The following is a 21691-nucleotide window of genomic DNA, read 5'->3' on the forward strand; positions in this document are numbered from 1 at the left end:
ACAGCAGCAAGACATGGGAAGTGCTTGCCAAGTTCCTGCTTTACAATAAGATGAAAACCAATGTAGTTTTACCTCTAATACACAAACACCTTTAAGAGAAATACTGGGCTCTTAAATGTTTCTTTTTAACATACCACCACACCTCCTTTTCCTAAATACCTAGCCAGACCATTTTGCCATGACACAGACTGTTTCATCATAATGTCAGTCAAGTCAAAGGTCAACTTAAGTCAAATTTATTTGTTTACTGACATGAAGGCTTTACACCCTGACACATGGCTAAGATAAATAAATTCAGATTATTGAGTACACGAGACATCACATGAATGACTCAATCTCTGGATCAGGATCAGTCAGTAAATTTTTGTTGCTAAACAGAATACAACAGATAAAAAAACAAGTATTTACATACTTAAAAGCCAATATTTGGGTTAATCTCAAATTGAAATAGGTTTGTAAAACATGTAAGTTTGCCTCCCACACAACAGCGAGATAACACTTTCCACCAACTACAACATCCGATATACACAATTTAGATGAATTACTTAACTTCTGAGGAACTGGAGTCCAAGGTAATTCCATACTCAACTATACATACCTCCAAAGGAAATACACAGAGTTCAAGAGTTTCGAATATAATTCAATTTCTCCAGGAAAAAAAACAAACACATTTGGTGGAATTAATCTAATCCCCCTGTTTATAACAAGTGAATTGCCAGTTTTCATAACTAGTAGCACTCATAGCATATTATTTTCAGCTAAATATATTCTTTGCAATGACATTCTTGCCTTCATTATCTGGTTCCATGTTCTTTGCCTTTTTCCTGTTGCTTCATGCTATTGATAATCTCTGTTCTCTCTGCTTACACCTGGTTGTTACAGAGATAGGTATATGAAACAGTTTTCCAGACAGGCAACCAAGAAAGAAAATGGCTCTAACCCACTGTACTGGGTGCCTATGTACTGGACATATTTAGGGCTTGGGACTGTAGAACAGGAGGCTGACAGGCTCCTCTGGGCAGAGGCCAGGGCAGCCCCTTCTCAAACATGGCCAGTCCCACTGCAGGACATCGAAAGCCCAGCAGCAATAGTGGTGGCAACTTTGTGAGAATATGTTTAGAAAGGGAAAAAAACCCACCACATCAGTGAAGACCAAGGAAAAAATGTGAAGCAAACAACCGTGTGAACATCATGGCTTGAGAATATGAGGGCAGGAGGTGCTCCAGGCACTGGAGCAGAAGTTCCTAGGCAGCCTGTGGAGAGGTCCATGGTGAAGCTGGCCATCCCTCTGCCCATGGGGTACTCCCACAGTCAAGCAGTCCTGTCCTGAAGGACTGCAGCCCATGGAAAGGAACTCAGTGGGAGCCAGGGGAAATGGTAAGGAGAAGAAAAGAACAGCAGAGACAAACTGTGATGTCCTGACCCCAGCCCCTGTTGACCATCCTGCTGTGCTGCTCAGGGTAAAGGATTTGGAAATGAAGGAGTGAAACTGAGCCTGGGAACAAGGGGGGAAAATGGGGGAAAAGTGTTTTTGCTTTTATCTTTGTTTCTCACCATTCAAACCAACTTTAACTGGCAATAAATTAATTCTTCCCTAAGTCGAGCCTGTTTTGCCCATGACAATAATTGGTCTCCCTATCTATCTGGATTCACAAAGTTTTTTTATCTTATTTTTTCTCCCAGTTGAGTTACGTAGAATGAGAGAGCAACTAGGTGGGTATCTGGTGGCCAACCAAGGTCATCCCAGCACCCCTGGTCTGAGATCCTGGATCGCTAAATGCCACAATTTTAGGTACTCACAGAAAGCCACCAAACTCAAGCTTTAGACATATTTAGCCATCAGTTCCCTCTTGCACTGCTGTTTAGCTGACTTGCACTGTCAGTGCCTCAGTTACCATGTACCTCAGTGCAGAAGCTAAAGAGTAAGAGTATGCTGGTGTATGAAGTCTACCTCACAAATGCTGAATTTAGGGCATTTGCAGAATTCAGGAAGATAACTGTAGCACAAAAAGGAACAACACTGGAACTTCTTCTGAACACTGGATTTATTCCTTCATAAGTTAAGCGCTGCTGAACAGTTGTTTTTTTTTTCCCTTTTTATCATGAAACCCAAATGTTTTTAATTATTTTTTTAAAAAAGCATGGCTCCAAGATGCAATATAGAATGAAATGTTATACTTAGTGCAAAGAGAGAGGAAGGTTCTTCTACATGCTAGATATTCATAACCATTAAATTTAGAAAATCTTCAGCAGTTCAACTATTTTTATTGCATGTAAAAATAGCTAATGACCTCACAATTTCTTCGTCTGCTTGAAAATACTCATCCAAATTATCCTTATGTTTTTCAGTTGTGGACTTATGACTGAGTTGTCGTGAAACAAATTGAGATATGAACTTACAGTGCAAATGAAAAGCAGCAGAATTCATCTAAACTATACAGGAGCTAGTACAATGTAAGTTAAGTTCACACTAGCTCTTTCAACCATTACAAAAAATATTATCTATGCTTTCTACTCACTGTATTTATTTTTTTTATTTCATCAGTTACTTAGAATATAGTATGGAGAAACCACTTTATAATCAACAGAGAAAGAGTTTAAGAGATCAATGAATTATTCTCACCTGTTTTTCTCATGAATTTTCAGGATTTCATTTGTCTGCTGTAGCAGCTGTTTTTCTAGCTTGTATGTCGACAGTGAATTTTCCAGTAGCTGAATTTCAAGTCTGGATGTTTGATTTAGCACCTTAAAGATAAATTAAAAACATTAACACTTATAATATCCCAATTGTGTTGCCATAGCAATGTAAACATATTGCAATCCTTCTCTTCTGATTTGATGATTTATTAGAAATAACCCTCATTTCTAAATCTTTTTCTTTAAACTCAGCTGCTCAACTAGCGCAAATGAACTCAATCAGTCTACACTGATACGTAACAGCTGATACTCTGGAACCCTGTGTGCTGTAGAATAGTAGTAGTCTCAGAGAAGGAGGAAAGGTGACTGCCAAATAAGCTTTATTTCAATGGAAAGAGCAAGGGATATACTTCAAACATACATTTTTATAAAGCATGCGTAAACTAGAAGAGTGCAAATATACTTGAATTTAAGCCAAAGTGTTGCATCTGCTGTTTTGTAAATGGAGCTCTAACTATAGTTTTCCCCTGAGATCTCTCTTTTGTAGTGTTGGCAGAAATCTGGTGTCTGCTTATGGTATCACCACTTGCCCCATTACGTTTTTTTTTTTTTTTTTTAAAGCTGAAGGCTGTAATCTTAAACACTGCTTTATACAATTGTCTTTAACCTTAGTGTGGTCTGAATCAACAAAACAAATTTTGTTAGGTGCATCAGACTGAAAGAAGATATTCAACCAGATGGAAAAGAATAGATGCTGAATAATAGTTCAGAAGTGAAAATAAAACCAAGAATGAAAGCAATAAAACTAATTACGATGGCTGATTTTGCTTATATATCATCTTTCATTGCAAAGATTCTGGAGAAGCATGTACCAATATTTTTGTAGGTAAATGTGAACACAACAGCTGTGAGATGTAATCACTTCGGGAACTGGACTCCTCCCTAATGGAACCTATCAGACCTTTCTTGGAAGGCCAAATTTCAGTCTCATCACAGGATTAAATAGTAACATTTTTTTTAATGTATGGTTAACAGAAATTTATGTTACAGAGCATAAAGGAAAAAAATGGCTCTCAAACTCAATCTACACAGTGCTTTATTTTTGTTTGAAGTTCTTGATACTCACAGAGTGACTTGAGTTGGCCTTTTAATAGGGTACAGTGGTTCAAAAGAAAATGGAATTCACCTGTGTGCAGCTATTTCATTGTTTGAGATGTATAGATTTGTAAGTGCCAGGAGGCATCACTACAGTTTGAAAGGGACCCGGTAGGAACTTACGTACTGCAAAAGGTTGGCAAGGATCAAGGAGACAGAAAGGCACCAATAGATTTTCAAAGAGGATATATCTGTGGAGTGGCCTACATAGTTCTCACTATCCTACTGTTATTAAATGGCATTACATTAATCTTCCTCAAGTTGAGTATTTTTGCTCATGATGATAACTAGTGAGCAATCTCCTGTCCTGATCTTCATCAAAGAAGTTTTACTTTCTCCATTGCCCTGCTGAGTCAGTAGAGTGAGGGAGTGGCTTGTGGCACACTTGGCAACCAGCCAAGGACAATCCCCTACAGCCATGGAAGTGTCTGTCTGTCTCATCATTGCCAACAGCAGCCTCAGTTTTCTAGCCTTCTGCACCATGTTTTTCTGATTGCTAGTAGAGGCAGGCTCTACAAGGACACTCCCATACTGCTGAGAGTCAAAGTAGGAAATGTGTCGCTGGGCTGGAAGTCAGAGCAAGGACTGCATGTAGATACCAGTTGGTATCCTGAGCATCCTTTAAATTTTTCAGCTAAATGTATAGAATAAGAAGGAAGTCACTGGTGGTGCTTCTACCTTGAACTGATTCCTCAATGGAAAACTGAGACAGGGGCAATGTATATATTTTCCCTTACATACCTGGATGAGGGAACAACAAATGAGTTTGCAATGCCTATGCCTAAGGAGGTCTTTTATACCTCCTCCTACACCTTTTTCCCTGCTAAGCAAGTGATATTACAGTCCTTGGCAGATCTTCACAGCTTCTGTTTCCATTTAGATATTCTGTTGAATTTAGATATATTTATTGTATTGATTTATATATTCTATTGACATACTGTCCCCAATATTTTCATAAGTTACTATGGTATCTTTTTGAAGTTGTGGTCATTTCAGATCTCCACATTCTTTAGTGGATGTTGGTCTGCTGATCGAGATGTAGAAGAAAAGGTACCTCTGTAAGGCAGTGCAGCAACAGCTTGTACCTATCATTCCTAGCCAGAATTATTTAGAGCATCTGTCTTTCATAATTGCTGCAGCTTCTCAGTGTATTGTAATGCAGTTTCATAACAACATGGTAATGATATTTTAAATGTGAATAAGAACATTATGATCTCAAGAAGTACATATGCTACTAGAACAAACCAAATAAATGCAACACATAAATTCCTCTGTAACATACCACATGCTAGGAAGATCAGAAATAAATAAGCATCTTAAACTGACAGAAATCAAAAAGCAAAAAGCTGTATGTTGCAATAAGCCCATGAGGAAACTGTACTCTGTATTATAACAATGATATACTTGTCACTTGAATCAAATGTGTGATTTTAGTGCTAGGAATTATATGGAGATGTCTCTTCAAATTCATGCAATATTATGCAATTTTGCAATAGTGTTTTATAAAAAAGCTGATGCTTGTCCCTCTATCATCACGCTGTAAAAGCAGCTGATGTACAACACCTTTCAGCTAGAAACATCTTGCAAAAAATAAACCTTACAAAAATAATAGAGGCAAACAATAATGAAGATCAAAGGCTCTGTTTTAGCCTGAAACTCATTATCTAGCTTGACACTTGTATCATTCACAGTTGGTAACCGAGCTATTAATTTGAAGTCAGTACTGATTTAGTTTCCCAGCCATTCCAGCCTGCCTTACACACCTAGAGCTATACAAACTATACAAAAACTATATACAAACTATACAAAAAATGAAATCTAAAGAAAAACACATAAAAATGTTAATTGCTGCTGTTCATACCAACATGTAAGTTTCTTGGAAACCTGTGTTGAAATGTTCTGCATGATGATGTACTGGATAAGAGGAAGGATGGGGAAAATTCCCAGCAATTAGCAGCTTTTAGGAAACTGCTCTGGGAACATACCTGTGTTTCAACATCCGTGAGTTTTCTTGTCTGCTCTGCTGTCTGGCTGAGGAGGCTGGTCCCTATCTCGAGCATGGTGGCAGTGTGATTCTGCACAGCATTCTGCTGCAGCTGCACCATCTCTGATTTCATGTTTTCCACAATGTAGTTCTCAAGCTGTAAAAGAAAAAAGGTTGTAGTTGTGGTTTTTTTTTTTACCTGCTTCTGGTGACATAAAGATGCATATCTGGCATTCTTGCCAAAAGGGGAAATTTCAACATTTTTGAGGGTTTTCAGCTGACCTACTGGGGCAAGGACCTGACTTTCTGGTAGTCCCTTCCAGTCTCTGAGTCCCCCTGCTTACCCAAGTAGCACAGCCTGCTGGCATGCAGCCCTGCTTGTCTCCATCTGTGTCAAAGTTGCAGCAAATATTTCTGGTAAAGATCTTATGGCCATTCCAAAATGACCACCCAAAAGAACAAAGCTCACCACAGGGAAACTCCAGGTCCTGTTTGAACATTATAACATGTGAGCGGAAGAGATCCTACCTTTCCTGGATTGTTGCTATCTCACAGTCATTCAACAACATGACATTTTACTGGGCTAGATCTCCACACAGCGATCCACAAACTCAGCAACAGAAGCCCAAAAATTTGTGAAGGAACAGAGACAGTGTCATGGGAATAAGAGAAGGAAGTTGTTGACCAAAAACTATTGAAAGCTGTTTTGCTCCTTTGCTTTTATAGCCTCAAAATAATTTGGTTTTCTTTTACATTCAGTTAAAAAGAATGTGAGTTAGGACTCTCAAAATAAACTGGGCACCCCAAAGGGAGACACTTTTTGTTTTTGTTTTAGTTAACATAGGCAGGGTCATTCCCTTCTATCCACCTAGACCTCTGCCCTGTCACAGAAGACTATGAAGCAGGACTAGCCTACAACATGAAGAGATTGTTCCATGTATAAGCCTTGTTCTGCCATCTTGCTCCACAAAGTATTAACACAAATTAAAATGGTTTGGGGCACTGGCTGCAATACATTCCACTGAAATAAGCTGGAATATAGCCAGTTTACACTCCTTGAAGATTTGGGCCCCAGTTTCATTTGTGACTGATCATGTTTTTATGGCTAGCTGATTCCAGACTTAAGCAACCACTCTTTACCTAATAATTTTAACTACACTGGACCTCCTTCTGCAGCAGTAAGGATGTTTCATTGTGAAAGATAAGCTGCACAACTAAATAGTGAGAGCCAGATGGAGTTGATTTAATGGCTGAAGAAAAGAACAGGAGACAGAAATACAGTGCATGATTAATAGGAAGGGTTGCTTTCATCTTATCTACGAGCATTCCTGTGCTGATGGGTAACTACTGTAAATGTTCTAATGAGACACATCAGCTGAACTTACTGAAGATTTCTCACAAATTTGATCACTTATGTTTGCCTCTTATTAGTTTCAAAAACATTTTTACAGAAAAGAATATTGCCACACTGTAAGGTGTTTTCTGAATGAGACAGCTGTGGGGTTTTTTTTGTTGATTTTTTTTGTTTATTTGTTTAAACCTCAGTTTGGAAAAACAATTAATGCACGCGATGGTCAAAAGTGGACTTCCTGTAACTTCAGAACACAAAAACTTCTGCTTGAATTGTCAGGTGACCCCTCTGGTCTAGAAACCTGCAGTGTTTTACGTGGCAGGGAATTTTTTAATATAATATTTAAATGAGAGTTAACAGCCAAAGAAAACTGATTGCATTGCAGAACAATGCAGTGAATATCTCCATTTTCCACTGTCAATGTAAGTTCACTGCTCTTTTTTATTTTATTACTGAGATGTTACAGATATTAAGATAGTTCAAGGGAGTTTTACAAATCTATCATATTTCTACACCATGCTTTTATGTTCAGTAATATTTTGCCTTTATATCTCTTTCACATCAGATGGTTTATTTTTAGCCATCCTTTGTTTCTTGGTGGTTTTATAACAAATTTATTTCCAAGCTATCCTTTGGTTGCCAGTAATGCCTGTGAAAGAGCTCCAGAAAAGGGGATAGTTGCTCTTCTCCATACTGTAGTTCAGATACTGGAATACAAGAACAGGAAGTTCAAATTTCTCCCATAGCATTAAACTCCTGTTCTGTGCCCTCAATTCCTGGTACAGCCCAGAACTGGGTACCAACACATCACAAATTTCCATGCATCTGATGTCTTCTTTTTTCCAGATAGGCTTATAGCATGTATGCATTGTGAATGTGCCGTGCATTATTTGTTCAGCTTTCTGAAACTGCCTCACTCACTGTGTAAACTATGTCATGCATGTGTGCTATAGATGTTTCGAAAAATCCATTCAAAATTATAGTGGCTAAACTCATTACACAAAAAATTCAGAAATTAGAAATTTTCTCACACCAATAAAAAGGAACATGGATAAGGAAAAAGACATGTAAAGAGACAAAAATATTTCTATACTTCTAATGAGATGCTTTGCTTGCTATTTTGCTAATGTTACAGAAAGGATTGCATTTGAAACATACTGTGTCTGTGTGGAGTTACAGCAAGTTTTAGCTAGCAGGAGGACAGGCATAGGTTGAGTCATATTGGATAACTTGTACTTCTAGTTATTGTAGTCTAGCACATTCCCTATGGTATCCAGTCTTGGGCAATTGCTCTTGTTTATTCACCCCTAAACCACACTGTGGTTGAATCTGGGACTGTCTCATTATAACAACAAAGCTGACTATCCTGTTTCTGAATTAATCAGTAAATGCTTTTGTAAATATTTGGCGTTCGGTAGACTGCCACAATAGCTTCTCTGAGCTCATCTTTGGAGTACCAGGAGCTGTTCACTCAGGCGAAGGAAAGTAGAAGTTTGCTTAGCAGATTTATTGGTTATACTGACCCTACTAAAAGTCACATTGACTCCAGTAGGCCAAGATTTCACCTATCATTTTTATTGCAGAAAACCAGTATTTACTAGGTTCATTATTGACACATTCTGAGTTTTTTTTCTGAAGCCTTACATTTTTTTGAAGGCTTTGTATTGAGTTTATTGAACCTTAGACTGTGCTTAGTTAACAGGGATAACATCTATTTAACAGGTGATAGATAAAAGGATCCTTGCTTGGTGACCTCACCAAAAATAAGTGATACACAGAAACTCATTCACAAGAGTAAGTCTAAGAACACTTAGGTTCTTAAGTCTTTGAGAATCTGTTCATGCCATAAATAATTTCAATTTGTCCAGAGATTCTGCATTAAACAGTCAGTATGTCTTTTCAGGTGCATGTACTTTTTATATTTGGATTTTCAAATCCTTATGCTACTAGTTATTCTTATTTCAGTTACTTTTTGTTGAAAAAATGAAACAGAATTCTTTCCTACATTATTCACCCCCATTCCACCCTTCCCACTGCATGGCTTTCTATTGTTCATTGATGTCCCTGTTATTAACTTGGATGCATCTGCTTTCAGTAAGACTCATTATGTTGTACAGGAGTTTTCAGAAATGCAGAATTACAAGTGGGATGCATAATAACATTATAACATTCTCAGATATAAAACTGTCAGAAGGTTCAGTGTTATTGTTTAATAAACATTCCAGAGGATTATGCTTTAAAAGTATCTAGCTTTTTCTGGACAATGTTTATTGAATAATCTTCATAGAAACCACCCAAACACTAACAGAACTATTAAAATGGAAACTGCAACTTAGGGCCTAAGTAAATGATGATGGTTTGTGGCAGATGGCTTATAAATAAAATAAGAGGTTTTTCTTTTACTTTGATCAAGTACTGTTGGTCTCATGTAATTATATGGTACGGACTGCTATGATATCCAGATGATGCTAGGCTTTCATATGCTGCCTTTGCACGAGAATGCAAGTAACAATACGCTGCTTTCCCTCTCCTACCATTAACCGTATATTGCACAGCATTTGTAATAATAGAAAGACAACACACCAGTGATATCAGAACTTTTCTGTCTTGTCTTGCTTTCCATACGTGAAGATGTACAGTAAAAATGTATTACTGCAACCAATTAATGCTCTTTTCTCAATTTTTCTGTCAGAGTGGGTGATCACACCCTCCACACCAACATTCTGCATCAGGGAGTCATTTGAAAGTAATATTTGTAGCAACACGAAAGTTTTATTTTACAAATACATAAACCACATCAGTGGGAATTTCAAATATACAGAATTTCTTTGAATTTTGCAAAATTGAAGGAGTTAGGAAGAAGCTTATCTCTAAGACAGTCAAATGGATAGGATAGGATAGGATAGGATAGGATAGGATAGGATAGGATAGGATAGGATAGGATAGGGTAGGGTAGGGTAGGGTAGGGTAGGGTAGGGTAGGGTAGGGTAGGATAGCATACCATAGCATAGCATAGCATGGCATGGCATGGCATGGCATAGCATAGAATAGAACGGAACAGAGTGGAATGGAATAGTTCTAGCCCAACCAGCTGATCACAGATTTTCCTTTCAGATAAAGAAAAAGATGACTATGCATTTTTTCAGAAAAAAAATCAGTTATAACAGATGTAAAATATTATTTTAAAACACATAAACTTTCAGCTGCTTCCGGGTTCAGTAAAGTGTCTACAGGAATTTCGTGTCCAGCTCAGAATGTTGGACTTCAAGATGTATGTTACTTTCAAGGAGACTTAAGATGATTAAAAATAGCCACAACTCTGGAAAACCAAACAAATCAGGAATGTTTAACTTAATGAAATGGTTAACAGCAAAATAACTAATTATAAGCATGTAAGGCTGCAAAGAGAAAGAGACTCATGTTTTCCATATCCATGAAGCAGCAGTATATGAAGTTCAACATTTTCATTTAAGACAAATGTTTTAATAACAGTAGAGGTAGTAAAATACTAGTAGAAATTTTGCTGGAAAACTGAAAACTCCATCAGTGAGGGTGTTAAAAGGATGATATAGGTAAAGATCGGAATGAATAAGTAGTATTTTATGATTCTTTCTTATTTTTTCATTCTCATTTTTGTATTGTTTTACTTCAGCCCTTAAGCTTACAGACTCAATTTTTGGAATTAAACTCTATAATATAACTATTACTGGACTGAGACGAATTTGGAATGCTCATCTCCTAAGAAAACACTCTGAACAAAGTCAATAAAAAAGAGCGTTCTCATCATTGATTAAAACCAAAAAAATTTAAAAATGTATTAAAATAAATCATAATTATATAAATAAGAGAAACTGTTCTGTACAGACAGCAAAATCAAGAAAGCCACTGAGGATGTTTCTGAATGTATGTATATGTGTCAACAGGGATGTCGCCTGCAGACCCATCTGAGAAAGTCCATAAAATCATAGAACTGTTTTGTACTCAAGTTACTTAGGCTGCTTGAGAGATGGCAGTCTCTGAAAATCAGTCAATTTGTGGATATTTGAATGTGTCAGTGGTGGCTTGGCATTTCTGTGCCATGTTTATGTTACACAGTAAAGTACATTAAATGTAATAGGTAATAATAGATAATGATGGTGAAATAATGCTGTACACTGTATGATATCCCACTGGAATCTTGAGAAACTGGAAGAAAAACTATTTATATTAAACACTGTACTTAATATAAATTGAAATAGTCCTTTCTGTGTCAGTCAAGACAATACATAGGGAACACAGAGTTCTTTGTTTCAAGACATCAGAAGACCTCCCTGGTTACATTTACTCAGTAGTATAATATTCAATATATGAGTAATTTTGGGAAGCGAGAAGTATGATGAAGTATCTGGCATATCAAAGACAGAGTATTGACATAGGCAAAGTATTGATTTTACTGGCCTGATAATTCAATCTGTGCTTCCTACGAAGGCATCTTCAAGACATCTTTCCAAATTGTTTTCTGAGTTTCATATCATTCTAAAAGCTTTCCTGCTTTCAGGAAAAAGCCAAAAAATCAATATAAATGGAATTTATTTTTCATTTCAAATGTGGTTAGTTACAGTCATTGCAAAAGTATACAACACATTTTAAAGATTAATTTCAATTACTTTTACATGAATATTACATCTCTTGTTTTTTTAATCTTAAGATTTAATGAAACCAATAAGCAAAATAACTGAGAATCATATCAAATGTTATTAAATAGTCCCATAAGGAAGCTACTTAGAGCAACTAAATTAGAACAATATGTTCTTATTTTCTACTGATTAGTGATATTTCTGGTTCAAAGAATTATCTGGTTTAATGTTAATCTTTAAAAATTTTAAGCAGGGACAATTGTATTTTTCTTTCTTAATCTAAATTTTCAAATAACTTAATTCTATAAACAATACAGTTGGCTGCAAACATGACCCATCCCTGATATTCACTGAAGAGGAAGGTATGATTCTAGAAAAGGCAATGTCTAACATATTGCCCTAAACAAACAAATGAATCATGGGAGGGATTTTTTAAAATATAGTTCACTGTGTAAGTGTGGAACTAACTCATTTTCTTTGGTGAAGACACCTTCATGAGTAGTACTTTTTGGAATGACTGATTTTGTAACAACTTCTGTATAGCTGAGTGTTTAGACATATTGTGTCTTATTCCTGAGGAAAGGCATACTGTTTCTAATCAAAATAAGCTGCAATCAAGCATCTCCTTACTACATTACATAAGGTCTTTGAAAAATGTAGCTTTCAACTGCATAAATAGTACTGGTCGCTGTATTACACTGCCAGCATATAGCTAAACTTTCAGTGAACCTGGGAAACTGTAATATAGTTTGGAGTCAACACATACCTTTTTATTTGTCTTACAGAAGGTAGTATAATGTTTTAATACTGTTTCACTATTTTATTTCTAATTATGGTTGGTTTCTTACACTCATCACTATGACATCTAAGCATATTTTTGGTATTCTGTGTATGAAACACTTTACCAAGAATGGTTATGAGATTAAGACTCAGCTGCATATTGCTCTAGTCCCTGCACAAATTTCTTCTTTCTATATTGCCTGATATAAATATCATAGAAGGGGAACCTCTTTCTTCATTTCCAGGAACTGTGCCTTCAGCTTTTAGATCCTCTCTGATGAAGAAATCCTCAAACCATTTTATTACATTTGTCTGTGTTTCACGTGTAGTTGTAACTTCCTTGGAGAACACCCTTCTTCTGCCTTTTGTCAGTGCCTAATTCAAGAGCTCAGAATCAGCTGAAGACCCTAGGCATTGTATTATGACAATGACTGCCAAAAATCTACTGTCTTAATTTTGGGTCTTTACTGATTTTTAAACCATAATTGGGAAATATAGATACACTAAAACCACCCAGAAAGTACTGCAAATTCTGTTCATATTGGGCTATAGAAACACCATCAAACACCTTCCCCACTGTTCCAGGCAACTATTAAGCCAGGGATACCCATAAAATATCCACTCCCCGTGTCTCACCAGCCTTAAAACTCTTGGTAGAAGTCATGATCTCTGTCCTATGCACGCACATCTTCTGTGTCTGATTCTATCATAAATAATGGTGAATAAAAATGAAAATGATCTAGTATCATTTGCTAGATGACAGAGAGTAACTTGAGCTTCCAAGAGCTTCAGTGTTACAGGAAATGCAAAGATTACTGTGTGTACTCCCTGTCTGTCTTGAATGTAATATTTCACAGACACCTGGTAAGAACTGAACCATAGTAGGGTCTTGCTTTGTCCAAAAAGAGAGGAAGAGTAGACCCAGTGGTTCTTGCAGCCATGATTCGTGTTTGTGAGGCTGATGTTATCTCAAAACACAGAGAAAACTGGAAGCAGAACAGATCTGCAGTTTTGCATTGGTTCATGGACTGCTTGAGGATACAGCATGCTGCAACTGATCTGTGACTCTTACCAACACGTTTGACAAGTTAGAGCAGATGAGCAGCCACAATGTTGTGAACAGATGAAATCCCTCACCTCAGCATGTATTATTTAGTTAAAAATGTTTTTAAAAGTGCTGTTTACACTTCACAGAATGGGAATCTCTTAATCAAGAGCTCTGTTCTTTTATCCTAGTTTTCCTTGCCTAATGATGACAACTACTATTTTATTTTTCTTTATATCTTGTCTTCAGCATTTGGCTTCCCCTTCATATCAAAGACTGATATTCTTGTCTATTGGTACCTAACAGAAAAAAAAGAACAAAATCTATATGTGCTGTAAAATACTTTCCCCCATAGAAAACAGGGAGATAGAGGCCTGAAATCCACTGAACTACTTCAGTCTATCAGCAATTAATATCTAGACAAAGGTTTATATATTCTCACATGCAGTATTTATGTGCATAGATTTATGTGAGTGTGTACGTAATTACTGCCTTAAATTATGAGATACAAATGTAGGTGGACAGCAATATTCATTTGTGTCCTATAAAGTTTGGCTATATTTATGGTTCTTAACTTTTATTACAATAATCTGGACGCAGTGGTTTAATGATAGACGTTGTGAATATATGACAATGTTTGCCTTAGTTTTATTACAGACATTAAAAAATGCTATTGATACATCTCTGCTGGAATCACCTTATAATTTTAAGTCACAAATAAACGTTTTTTTTCAGAAATATCTATAGCAGTAAACTAAGAACTTTTCCCAGAATGCTATAAAAAACATTACTGCTAGCGCAAAATCCAACACCTTCTCTTTCCTTTCCTGAAATTCTATACATCCCTATCAATCTCTTAAGTGTCTCCAGACATACCTGTAATTCTAAGCTTTATAATGAATATGTAACTCTGTAGAGTGGGGAGGTGGCCCTGCCAAAATATGAGCAGCCCCAGAAAACCTGATTTCTTCCTGTGCTGATGGAACAGAACAAATAGCTAAATAAAATTATTGCCAAATACTCCTTTCCAATTATTAGAATGAGAAACAGGCATAAAAACCTCAGATCAAAACTGCCACATATTCAGTATATATGTACATATATTTACATATGCACATATAGGTATGCACATATAAAATGAGTGCATTCTAATAAGTAGATCATAAAATTCCTGATTTAGAAGCAGCAGTGAAAGAGCTGAAGTTCACTAAACAATATAATGAAATATCAGGTACTTAACTTGCAGAAAAGACTATGAAAACTAATAATACAAAAGTATCTTGGTTTATCTGAAATGGAGTAGCCCAAGAGAGGAATTAATAATTGTTTAATAATTGTATAGAAACATAAGACTTTTTTTACAGAAAATATTAGAGCAATCAAAGCATATATAGACAATTCTGGTCCCTCTCTTCATTAAATTCCTCTGTGTATTTTGAAAGGGAGAAATCACACATTTCACTTAAGCCATGAATGTGTGTTAATACAACCTCCTTCACCCCCAGTTGTTGGAATAAGATTAAGGATGTGATTATGGGGATCAATTCCTTGCCTTTGTTTACTTCATGAATGCTACAATCCCTGAATGAGAAATGTAAAACTACAGGTTTCTCTAGAGAGATTGAATAGTGGGAAGAAGTATTATCATTCCCCTTAGCTGCTAATGGAATGATCATGCAATGATCATGCAATGCACTGCACATGAAATGATAAGGAGTAGAATCAGGTTGTTCTGTACTTTGCACATACCACAAACTCAGTAGTAGCTAAAAGAAAAATGGATTGACAATCTCTTCTTTTACTGTAATTCTGTACCATAAAAACCATGGTCTAAACATATCTGAATTTGGGAAAATCTGCAGATCTTTTGGAGATATTCCTGCACTTACATCGCTGTAAAGAGGAACAAAAGGAAGGGGAATAACAGAGGAATATTTCCTCCAAAAGCCTGGCTCCAAGACCAGCATTTTTTCCCCCTTTTCCAGGACCTGGCAAGAATATTCCCTTCTACTTCAGTTTACCATAATCACAGCCCTTCCTGGAAGTCAATGTTATTGAAAGACATTCCTCTGTAAGTCATGAAATCATAAGCTAAAGCAGGAGAGAGCTCAGCCTTCATTTTCCTAACTGCTAAATCATTGTCAGTAGGTTCTCTGGCTGTTACACAGTTCCTATTGCTGTTGTTAACAAAGACAGGACAAATGGACTCATAGGTAAACAACCAATCACATATGTACAGAAGCACCCATGCAGAACAACAGATGTAGTAGATTACAGACAGAGGAAGAGGGGCATGTGCTAAAAATGGATAACTAGACCAAGAGACAGAAAGTTTCTATACAGTAATTTGAAAATATATCTGGTTTTACAAGGGAAAACAGAAGCCACAAGACATTATTCCTAAATGTCATGCTTAATAAAAAAATCAGAAATAATTAGACACAAATGGCTTGCAATACATGCATGTTCAATACAGATTCAGAGAACTAAACTTTTTAAAATGACAGCCTGGCTACTTTTTCCTAGTAAAAACTGTTTAGATGCCTGTGATGTATCCTTTAGACATTCTAAATATGACTATCTTGCCTGTGATCAGTTAACTAAGCTCCCAGGCGTACTGGCACCGCCACTGCTCCCGCATTCCCAGCAAGGCGTCAGGGTCGGCTGTCAGACTTCTGCTCTTGCTGATTAAGTTGCCACTTCTGTTTGTAAATTTCCACAAAATGTCCATGCGCCCAAAATGATAACAATCAGAGTCATTTCCTATTTGTAATCCAGGAACATGCACTGGCTCTTGCCCTAGTGGAGCTTCACAGTTCACAAATACAATGTGACATTCCTTGCCACATGATTAATGTAGTGAAAACATAGAGCAGTGAGTAAAGATGAGACAAGCTGGTTATTTCAAATTCTTCTTCCACTTAGATCTTGTGTGAATTTTTAGTATTTATCAGTAGTTTTGCTGTCCTGATATCTACCTTCTACACTACTTTTAATTTTACAATAAATTCGAAGTAGACCCCGTGTAACAATGAGACTAATGTTTTCTTGCCAAGTAAAACCTCATTCAGAAGGGTGGTTTTGTAATAACTCAGAAGCATTCTCAATGTAATCAAAAATACACTGAATAAACTAACACATCACAATAACAATACTACTAAATAAAACAAAAATATCTCAAGCCCATAAAAAAATGGACTTCAGAATCAGGGACAACCAAGGTTCAAAATCAAATACAGATATTCCTAAACTTTCAAATATTCAGATTCAGGATTTTAGTTCAATCTCATTTTCATAATGATAACCAGGTAGTACTGTTCTTCTCTCTCATGGGTAAAGAAGAATATCTGTTGCACTGATTTTGTAGTTGCAGTATATAAATGCAAAAATTCAGGTCATTAGTTTAACCACATGTGCAGAAGACAAAGGAATTAAGACAGCAATTCTCGTGACAACAGCTATTTGATCTAAAGAAGAATCGACATCAATAATATTCATATCTATAACGTGTACCATAATAGTAGAGAACAAAGTGCTCGTGAATCCTGAGGAAAGTTTGGCATCTGTTTTGCTGAGATGTAGGTCACAATTAAGCTAATAGTTAGACATTTTGCCCATTAGCTGGCAATCGCATTCATGCCCTATAGTCAGAGCATTATGGCATGCCAATTTCTTCAGTACTGAAAACAGATGAAAAATCTTGTCAGACCTTAAAAGAATGTTGTGATTGTAGATCTAATCATACTCATGTGTGCTGCTCCCAGAGGACCCAAGGAAACTGTTTCAGTCACTACAAAGCACATCAGTCTACGCCCCTACAAGTCCGTATGCCCAGGCCACAGGAAACCTATGTAAAAGCCACAAAAAAGATCATGCATAAATGTTCCAGGATAGAGATCCTTTTTTTGCAGAACACAGGTCTTCCATCAGAAACAGCATCAAACTAACTGTATGCCATGCTTGAGTATCTAATCACATGGGGTACCAAACTCCTGGAGCCAACAGAGCCACGCAAGAGACCTGTGGGGTGGCAGGCCAGGAAACCCCTGATTCCCCCTTATATCCCTGTCTCATTTGGATCCAATCCTTTCAGTTCAGGTAGCTCTGAGGTTTCATTTCCATGAGGTCAAGTAATGTGGGGTTAGGACACATGTGGATTTATCTCTGGAAAAAAAAGCAAATGATCCTCTACTGGCATAGGACAGGAAGGTCAGATTAAGTCTGGAATCCTGATATATTAAAGTCAATGGATGTTTTGCAGTTACCCTCAATTTGGCCAGGATTCCACCCTTCAGACTTCAGTTTTCTTTCTGACTTTCAGCTCCAGAGTGGCTCAAAGTATCTTCACAAAGCCAACAGGAATGCCATTATTTTAATATTAATTAGCTGTCTGCAACTCTAATCAGCTCTGAAACCAAACAATGGGGTTTGTCATCTTACTGTAAATCTGCTAGCATGATATCCATGATTATTTTCTCGTGAAAGGAATAATGTTAACATTAGTACAAATGTGTAAATTGGGATTATTAACCATTATTATACTTGGACTAAAATGCTAACTGCTAAATATGAAAAAAAAAGATAAAACATAAGATCTTCTGTTTTATTTGAACTAAATTACTATGCTACCACAAATTCCCAGCAGGAAAAGGGAAGGAGAGATGTAAATTTCTGCACAAGGTGTAATATGTTTAATGGATTTCTGTGTGATAATGGTAAAAGCAGTGGGACAGTTCATTTTATCAGTGTGGTGACAAAGAATGAGGAAAACAGAACTTTTCTCTTTTCTTTGCAAATGGACTGCAAGGCCCTTCACAAAGCTGTTTTCATTAAAAGGGAGAATCCAGGAAGGAGTATGTAAAATGAGCAAAAGCTGCCGAGTTCCAGTTGAGAACTGAACTTCCTGAAAGGTCGAGGTGTTTGGGCTTTGTTTGAAGCTTATCTTTTTGTCTCTATGCAGTTGGATCCAGGGCTCCTTCCCAACTGAGCAGCAGCAGTGGCTCTGCTTTCACAGCACCCCAAAGGAGGGGCCATTCCAGCAGACTGCTACAGACAGCAGGTCATGGCTCGAAGGCATCTTCTCCATCATAACCCACAAGCCTGTTGAGACCAGAGGCTCAGATAGAAATCAGCAGTAGCATCGCTGATCCGAAAGACTTCTTCCAGGTAGGACTTCTGCTTGCCAAAGAAAACTAGATAACTACAAAACTGCTCTAGATGAAGGTTCCTTCTCCAAACTGACAGCTGAGTGTTTAGGAACTGTGATTCTTCCTCCTCGCATACATTCGCTTTTCAACATCTGTGTTAGGGTTACTCTGAGGTTACTTTTTAATCTGGGATGGCTGCACAGCTTTGTACTAACAGCAGAAAAACCTGCCTGCTTTCACCAGTGAAAGCAGATTTTTGCAAGATGTAAAAAGAAATACCTCTAGCTGTACTAGCAGAAATCCCTGCAGATTTCTTTTTGGACATTACAAGAGAGTAAAAGAGAAGTAGTCAAGCCTTTTTCCTTTGTCCCAGCTTCCAGAAACTCAGCACAGATCATGGATGCACCCACCCCTACTTGAATGCAATGCATTCATAATCCTGCTTCTATTTTTGTGAGGTGGAAGGGATGTGGGCTCTGGATCGTTGGTGACTGGAGCTGATTATTCTCAAGTCAGCTCAGTACAAAGGTTTAGTCTACTCTCCACTTTCCTGGTGGTGACAGTGTACTGGTGTATGTGACAGTTCTGTAAAATGTAAGAAGTAGCTTCTGTTCTCATCCTGCCAGAAAAGATTGTGTTCAACAGCTAAGTCAATTAATTTATCAGGTAAAAAGGAAGCTGACACTGATAAACCATCTGCTGCTAAAATTAAGAGTGTGAGTCCCTGCTTTATAGCGGTCGCTATGAAACACACTGAAATAAGAGCAGCGAAAGAGCACGTAACTTTTGAACTTGTGGCTTCCTGGTTTCTGTGAACCCTCCTCAAGGCTGTTACATTATCTGACAGAGTTTCTGATACACCTGTGAAATAGGAAACTGAAACATGGGCCGTCCCAGTAGCTTTCCTTAGGTGGCAGATCTAATTTCCTTTTGTAAATACAAGGTAAGCACTGCCTGTCAGAAAGTAAGCTTTGTGTGGACTAGCAAAATCACAAAGTGCAACTACATGTCACATAAATGCTCTGAGAAAAGAAGCTTCCTACTTTTTGTTTCTTACTCTTGCTTATGCTGTTTTTTAAATGAATGTCCCCATAAGCAAGAGTGAAATTATTCAAAACGCCACATATGATTCAAACATGAGACCAGCCCTGTTTGCCCTCTACCAAGATGCTTCAGGCAAACAGTTAGTGACGGTTAAAAGAATGAACCAGAGAGAAATGTCAAGAATGCCTCAGTGCTTGTATGGACTTCCTTCATCCATGTTCATGAATGGTGGAGGGGTTGGTGCAGACTGCACTGTAGATCACCCAAACCAGAGCAAAGAATGCTCAAATCTTTTATGGCCATGGGTCTTCATAATCCCCATCCATTAACATATTTGCAAAGCCAGAAGGATTTTTAATATAAACTGGTTTTCTGAATCCTGAAGTGCTAATCAGATTGGTATTTCATTTTATTTCTTTTATACTTAAAGCCTATTCTACTCTTGCATTTACTATGAATCTTTTATTGTAAAATGAGTTAGATAAATGCTAAAAAAAGTAATATATGGTATAATTAGCTCTGGTGAAGTTTACAATCAGATTGCAATAATATAGGAAATAATCCTGAATTGTCAAGGGAGGAAATAGATGATCAAACAGTTTAACTTAATCTGTATTTTTAAATATCCTGTGGTTAACTGTCTTTTTGTATATCAGAAAAATGATGGCTTAATAATAAATAGGAAATTTGATTTAAAGGCAACTTTTAATTGATGCAATACTTCCAGAATTTACTTCCAGAATAATCTTATGTAAAATAAGATATAAGCATACAACGACAATGGTTTACTGTCTCTTGCTTAGATAGTTTAAATTGATTTAAAGTAGTTGCAAGTTATTAAAAAAAACCATCATGGTTTCTGCACAGAAAATTATGTCAGAGAGACACACTGGAATTCAAAGTGCAGTTCAGTGCTTCTGATAGAAAAAATGTCTCTCAAATAAGAGAGCATATTACAGAACATCAGAGTTGCTGAAATAAAAACAACCCAACGGCTATACTTCAGTACACTTGTTAACTTCCAAAATCAGATTAAATTAGTTATTTCTTCTCTTCTCCTAATTCTGTGTAATACTGCTCAAATTAGTGCAACTCTGATACCATTCAAGGATAAGTTTGTTAGCTCATTAAATTAAGTTTAAATTCATACACTTTTTCCAGCATAAATAAATAATCCAAATATTTTCATCCAGACAATGTGATTTTCAGTTAAGGAAACAGAACATTCTGTAAGAATTTAAATCCACAGAGTGACTTGGAATATTTTTATAACAAAATGCCAACTTAAAGTCAACCTTATATTTAGCCCTTTTTTGCTTACTCTCTTTCCAAGTAATACCAACAATAATACGTAAATGCATGATGGCAGAAAGAAGTTCTTTCTGGTCATTTTGTTCCTTTTTCATAATGAGTAGCATTTTCTTTCTGTTCACTGTTCACTGACTTAACCAAGCCCCAGAGTAATATGTAAAGTTAGGAAGACAACAGAGGACTATATGCAAACCCAACACTTACTATAGCCAGTCAACTTGCACAGAAAGACACAAATTGATATAATTTATGATGGCTGTTCACTGGCAAAAAGCTGAAACTTCTTACTCTCGATTCTGAGCATCTGCCATTACACAGTTCCTCACATGGAGATCTCAGTATAGGATAAGGATAAATGAACTGAACCAAAGCTGGCAAATTATTACATTAAAACTCCCTAGAATCTAGTAAATGGAAATGCCTTTGACCATTACTGACCTGAGCTGGATTTTACAAGTGAGCTGTTTGTGATGGAATCTCCTGATCATTATTAATTTCCTGAGTCATACAGTTAAATTGCAGGCATCTTTCTTCTTTTTCCCTTGTAATTAACTGCATAAAAGGTCTAATCATGATCTCATTAAGGACAATAGCAAAACTCCATCAATTTTATCAAGTTTT

The 21691-nt window shown here is 36.8% G+C and overlaps 1 protein-coding gene across 1 annotated transcript in view; it reads right to left on the reverse strand.

The window, feature by feature from the left end:
- The window catches only part of ANGPT1 (angiopoietin 1), a 159667-nt gene that overhangs the window by 77064 nt on the left and 60912 nt on the right, over window positions 1–21691 (reverse strand). Inside the window, exons 2-3 of the mRNA XM_021388672.1 lie at window positions 5778–5933; window positions 2624–2745 (exon numbers count right to left, since the gene is read on the reverse strand). Of these exons, the coding sequence (XP_021244347.1) occupies window positions 2624–2745; window positions 5778–5933 (278 nt within the window). The remainder of the gene's footprint in view (window positions 1–2623; window positions 2746–5777; window positions 5934–21691) is intronic.

The sequence above is a fragment of the Numida meleagris genome, chromosome 2 (assembly GCF_002078875.1).
Source record: "Numida meleagris isolate 19003 breed g44 Domestic line chromosome 2, NumMel1.0, whole genome shotgun sequence".
Taxonomy (NCBI): domain Eukaryota; kingdom Metazoa; phylum Chordata; class Aves; order Galliformes; family Numididae; genus Numida; species Numida meleagris.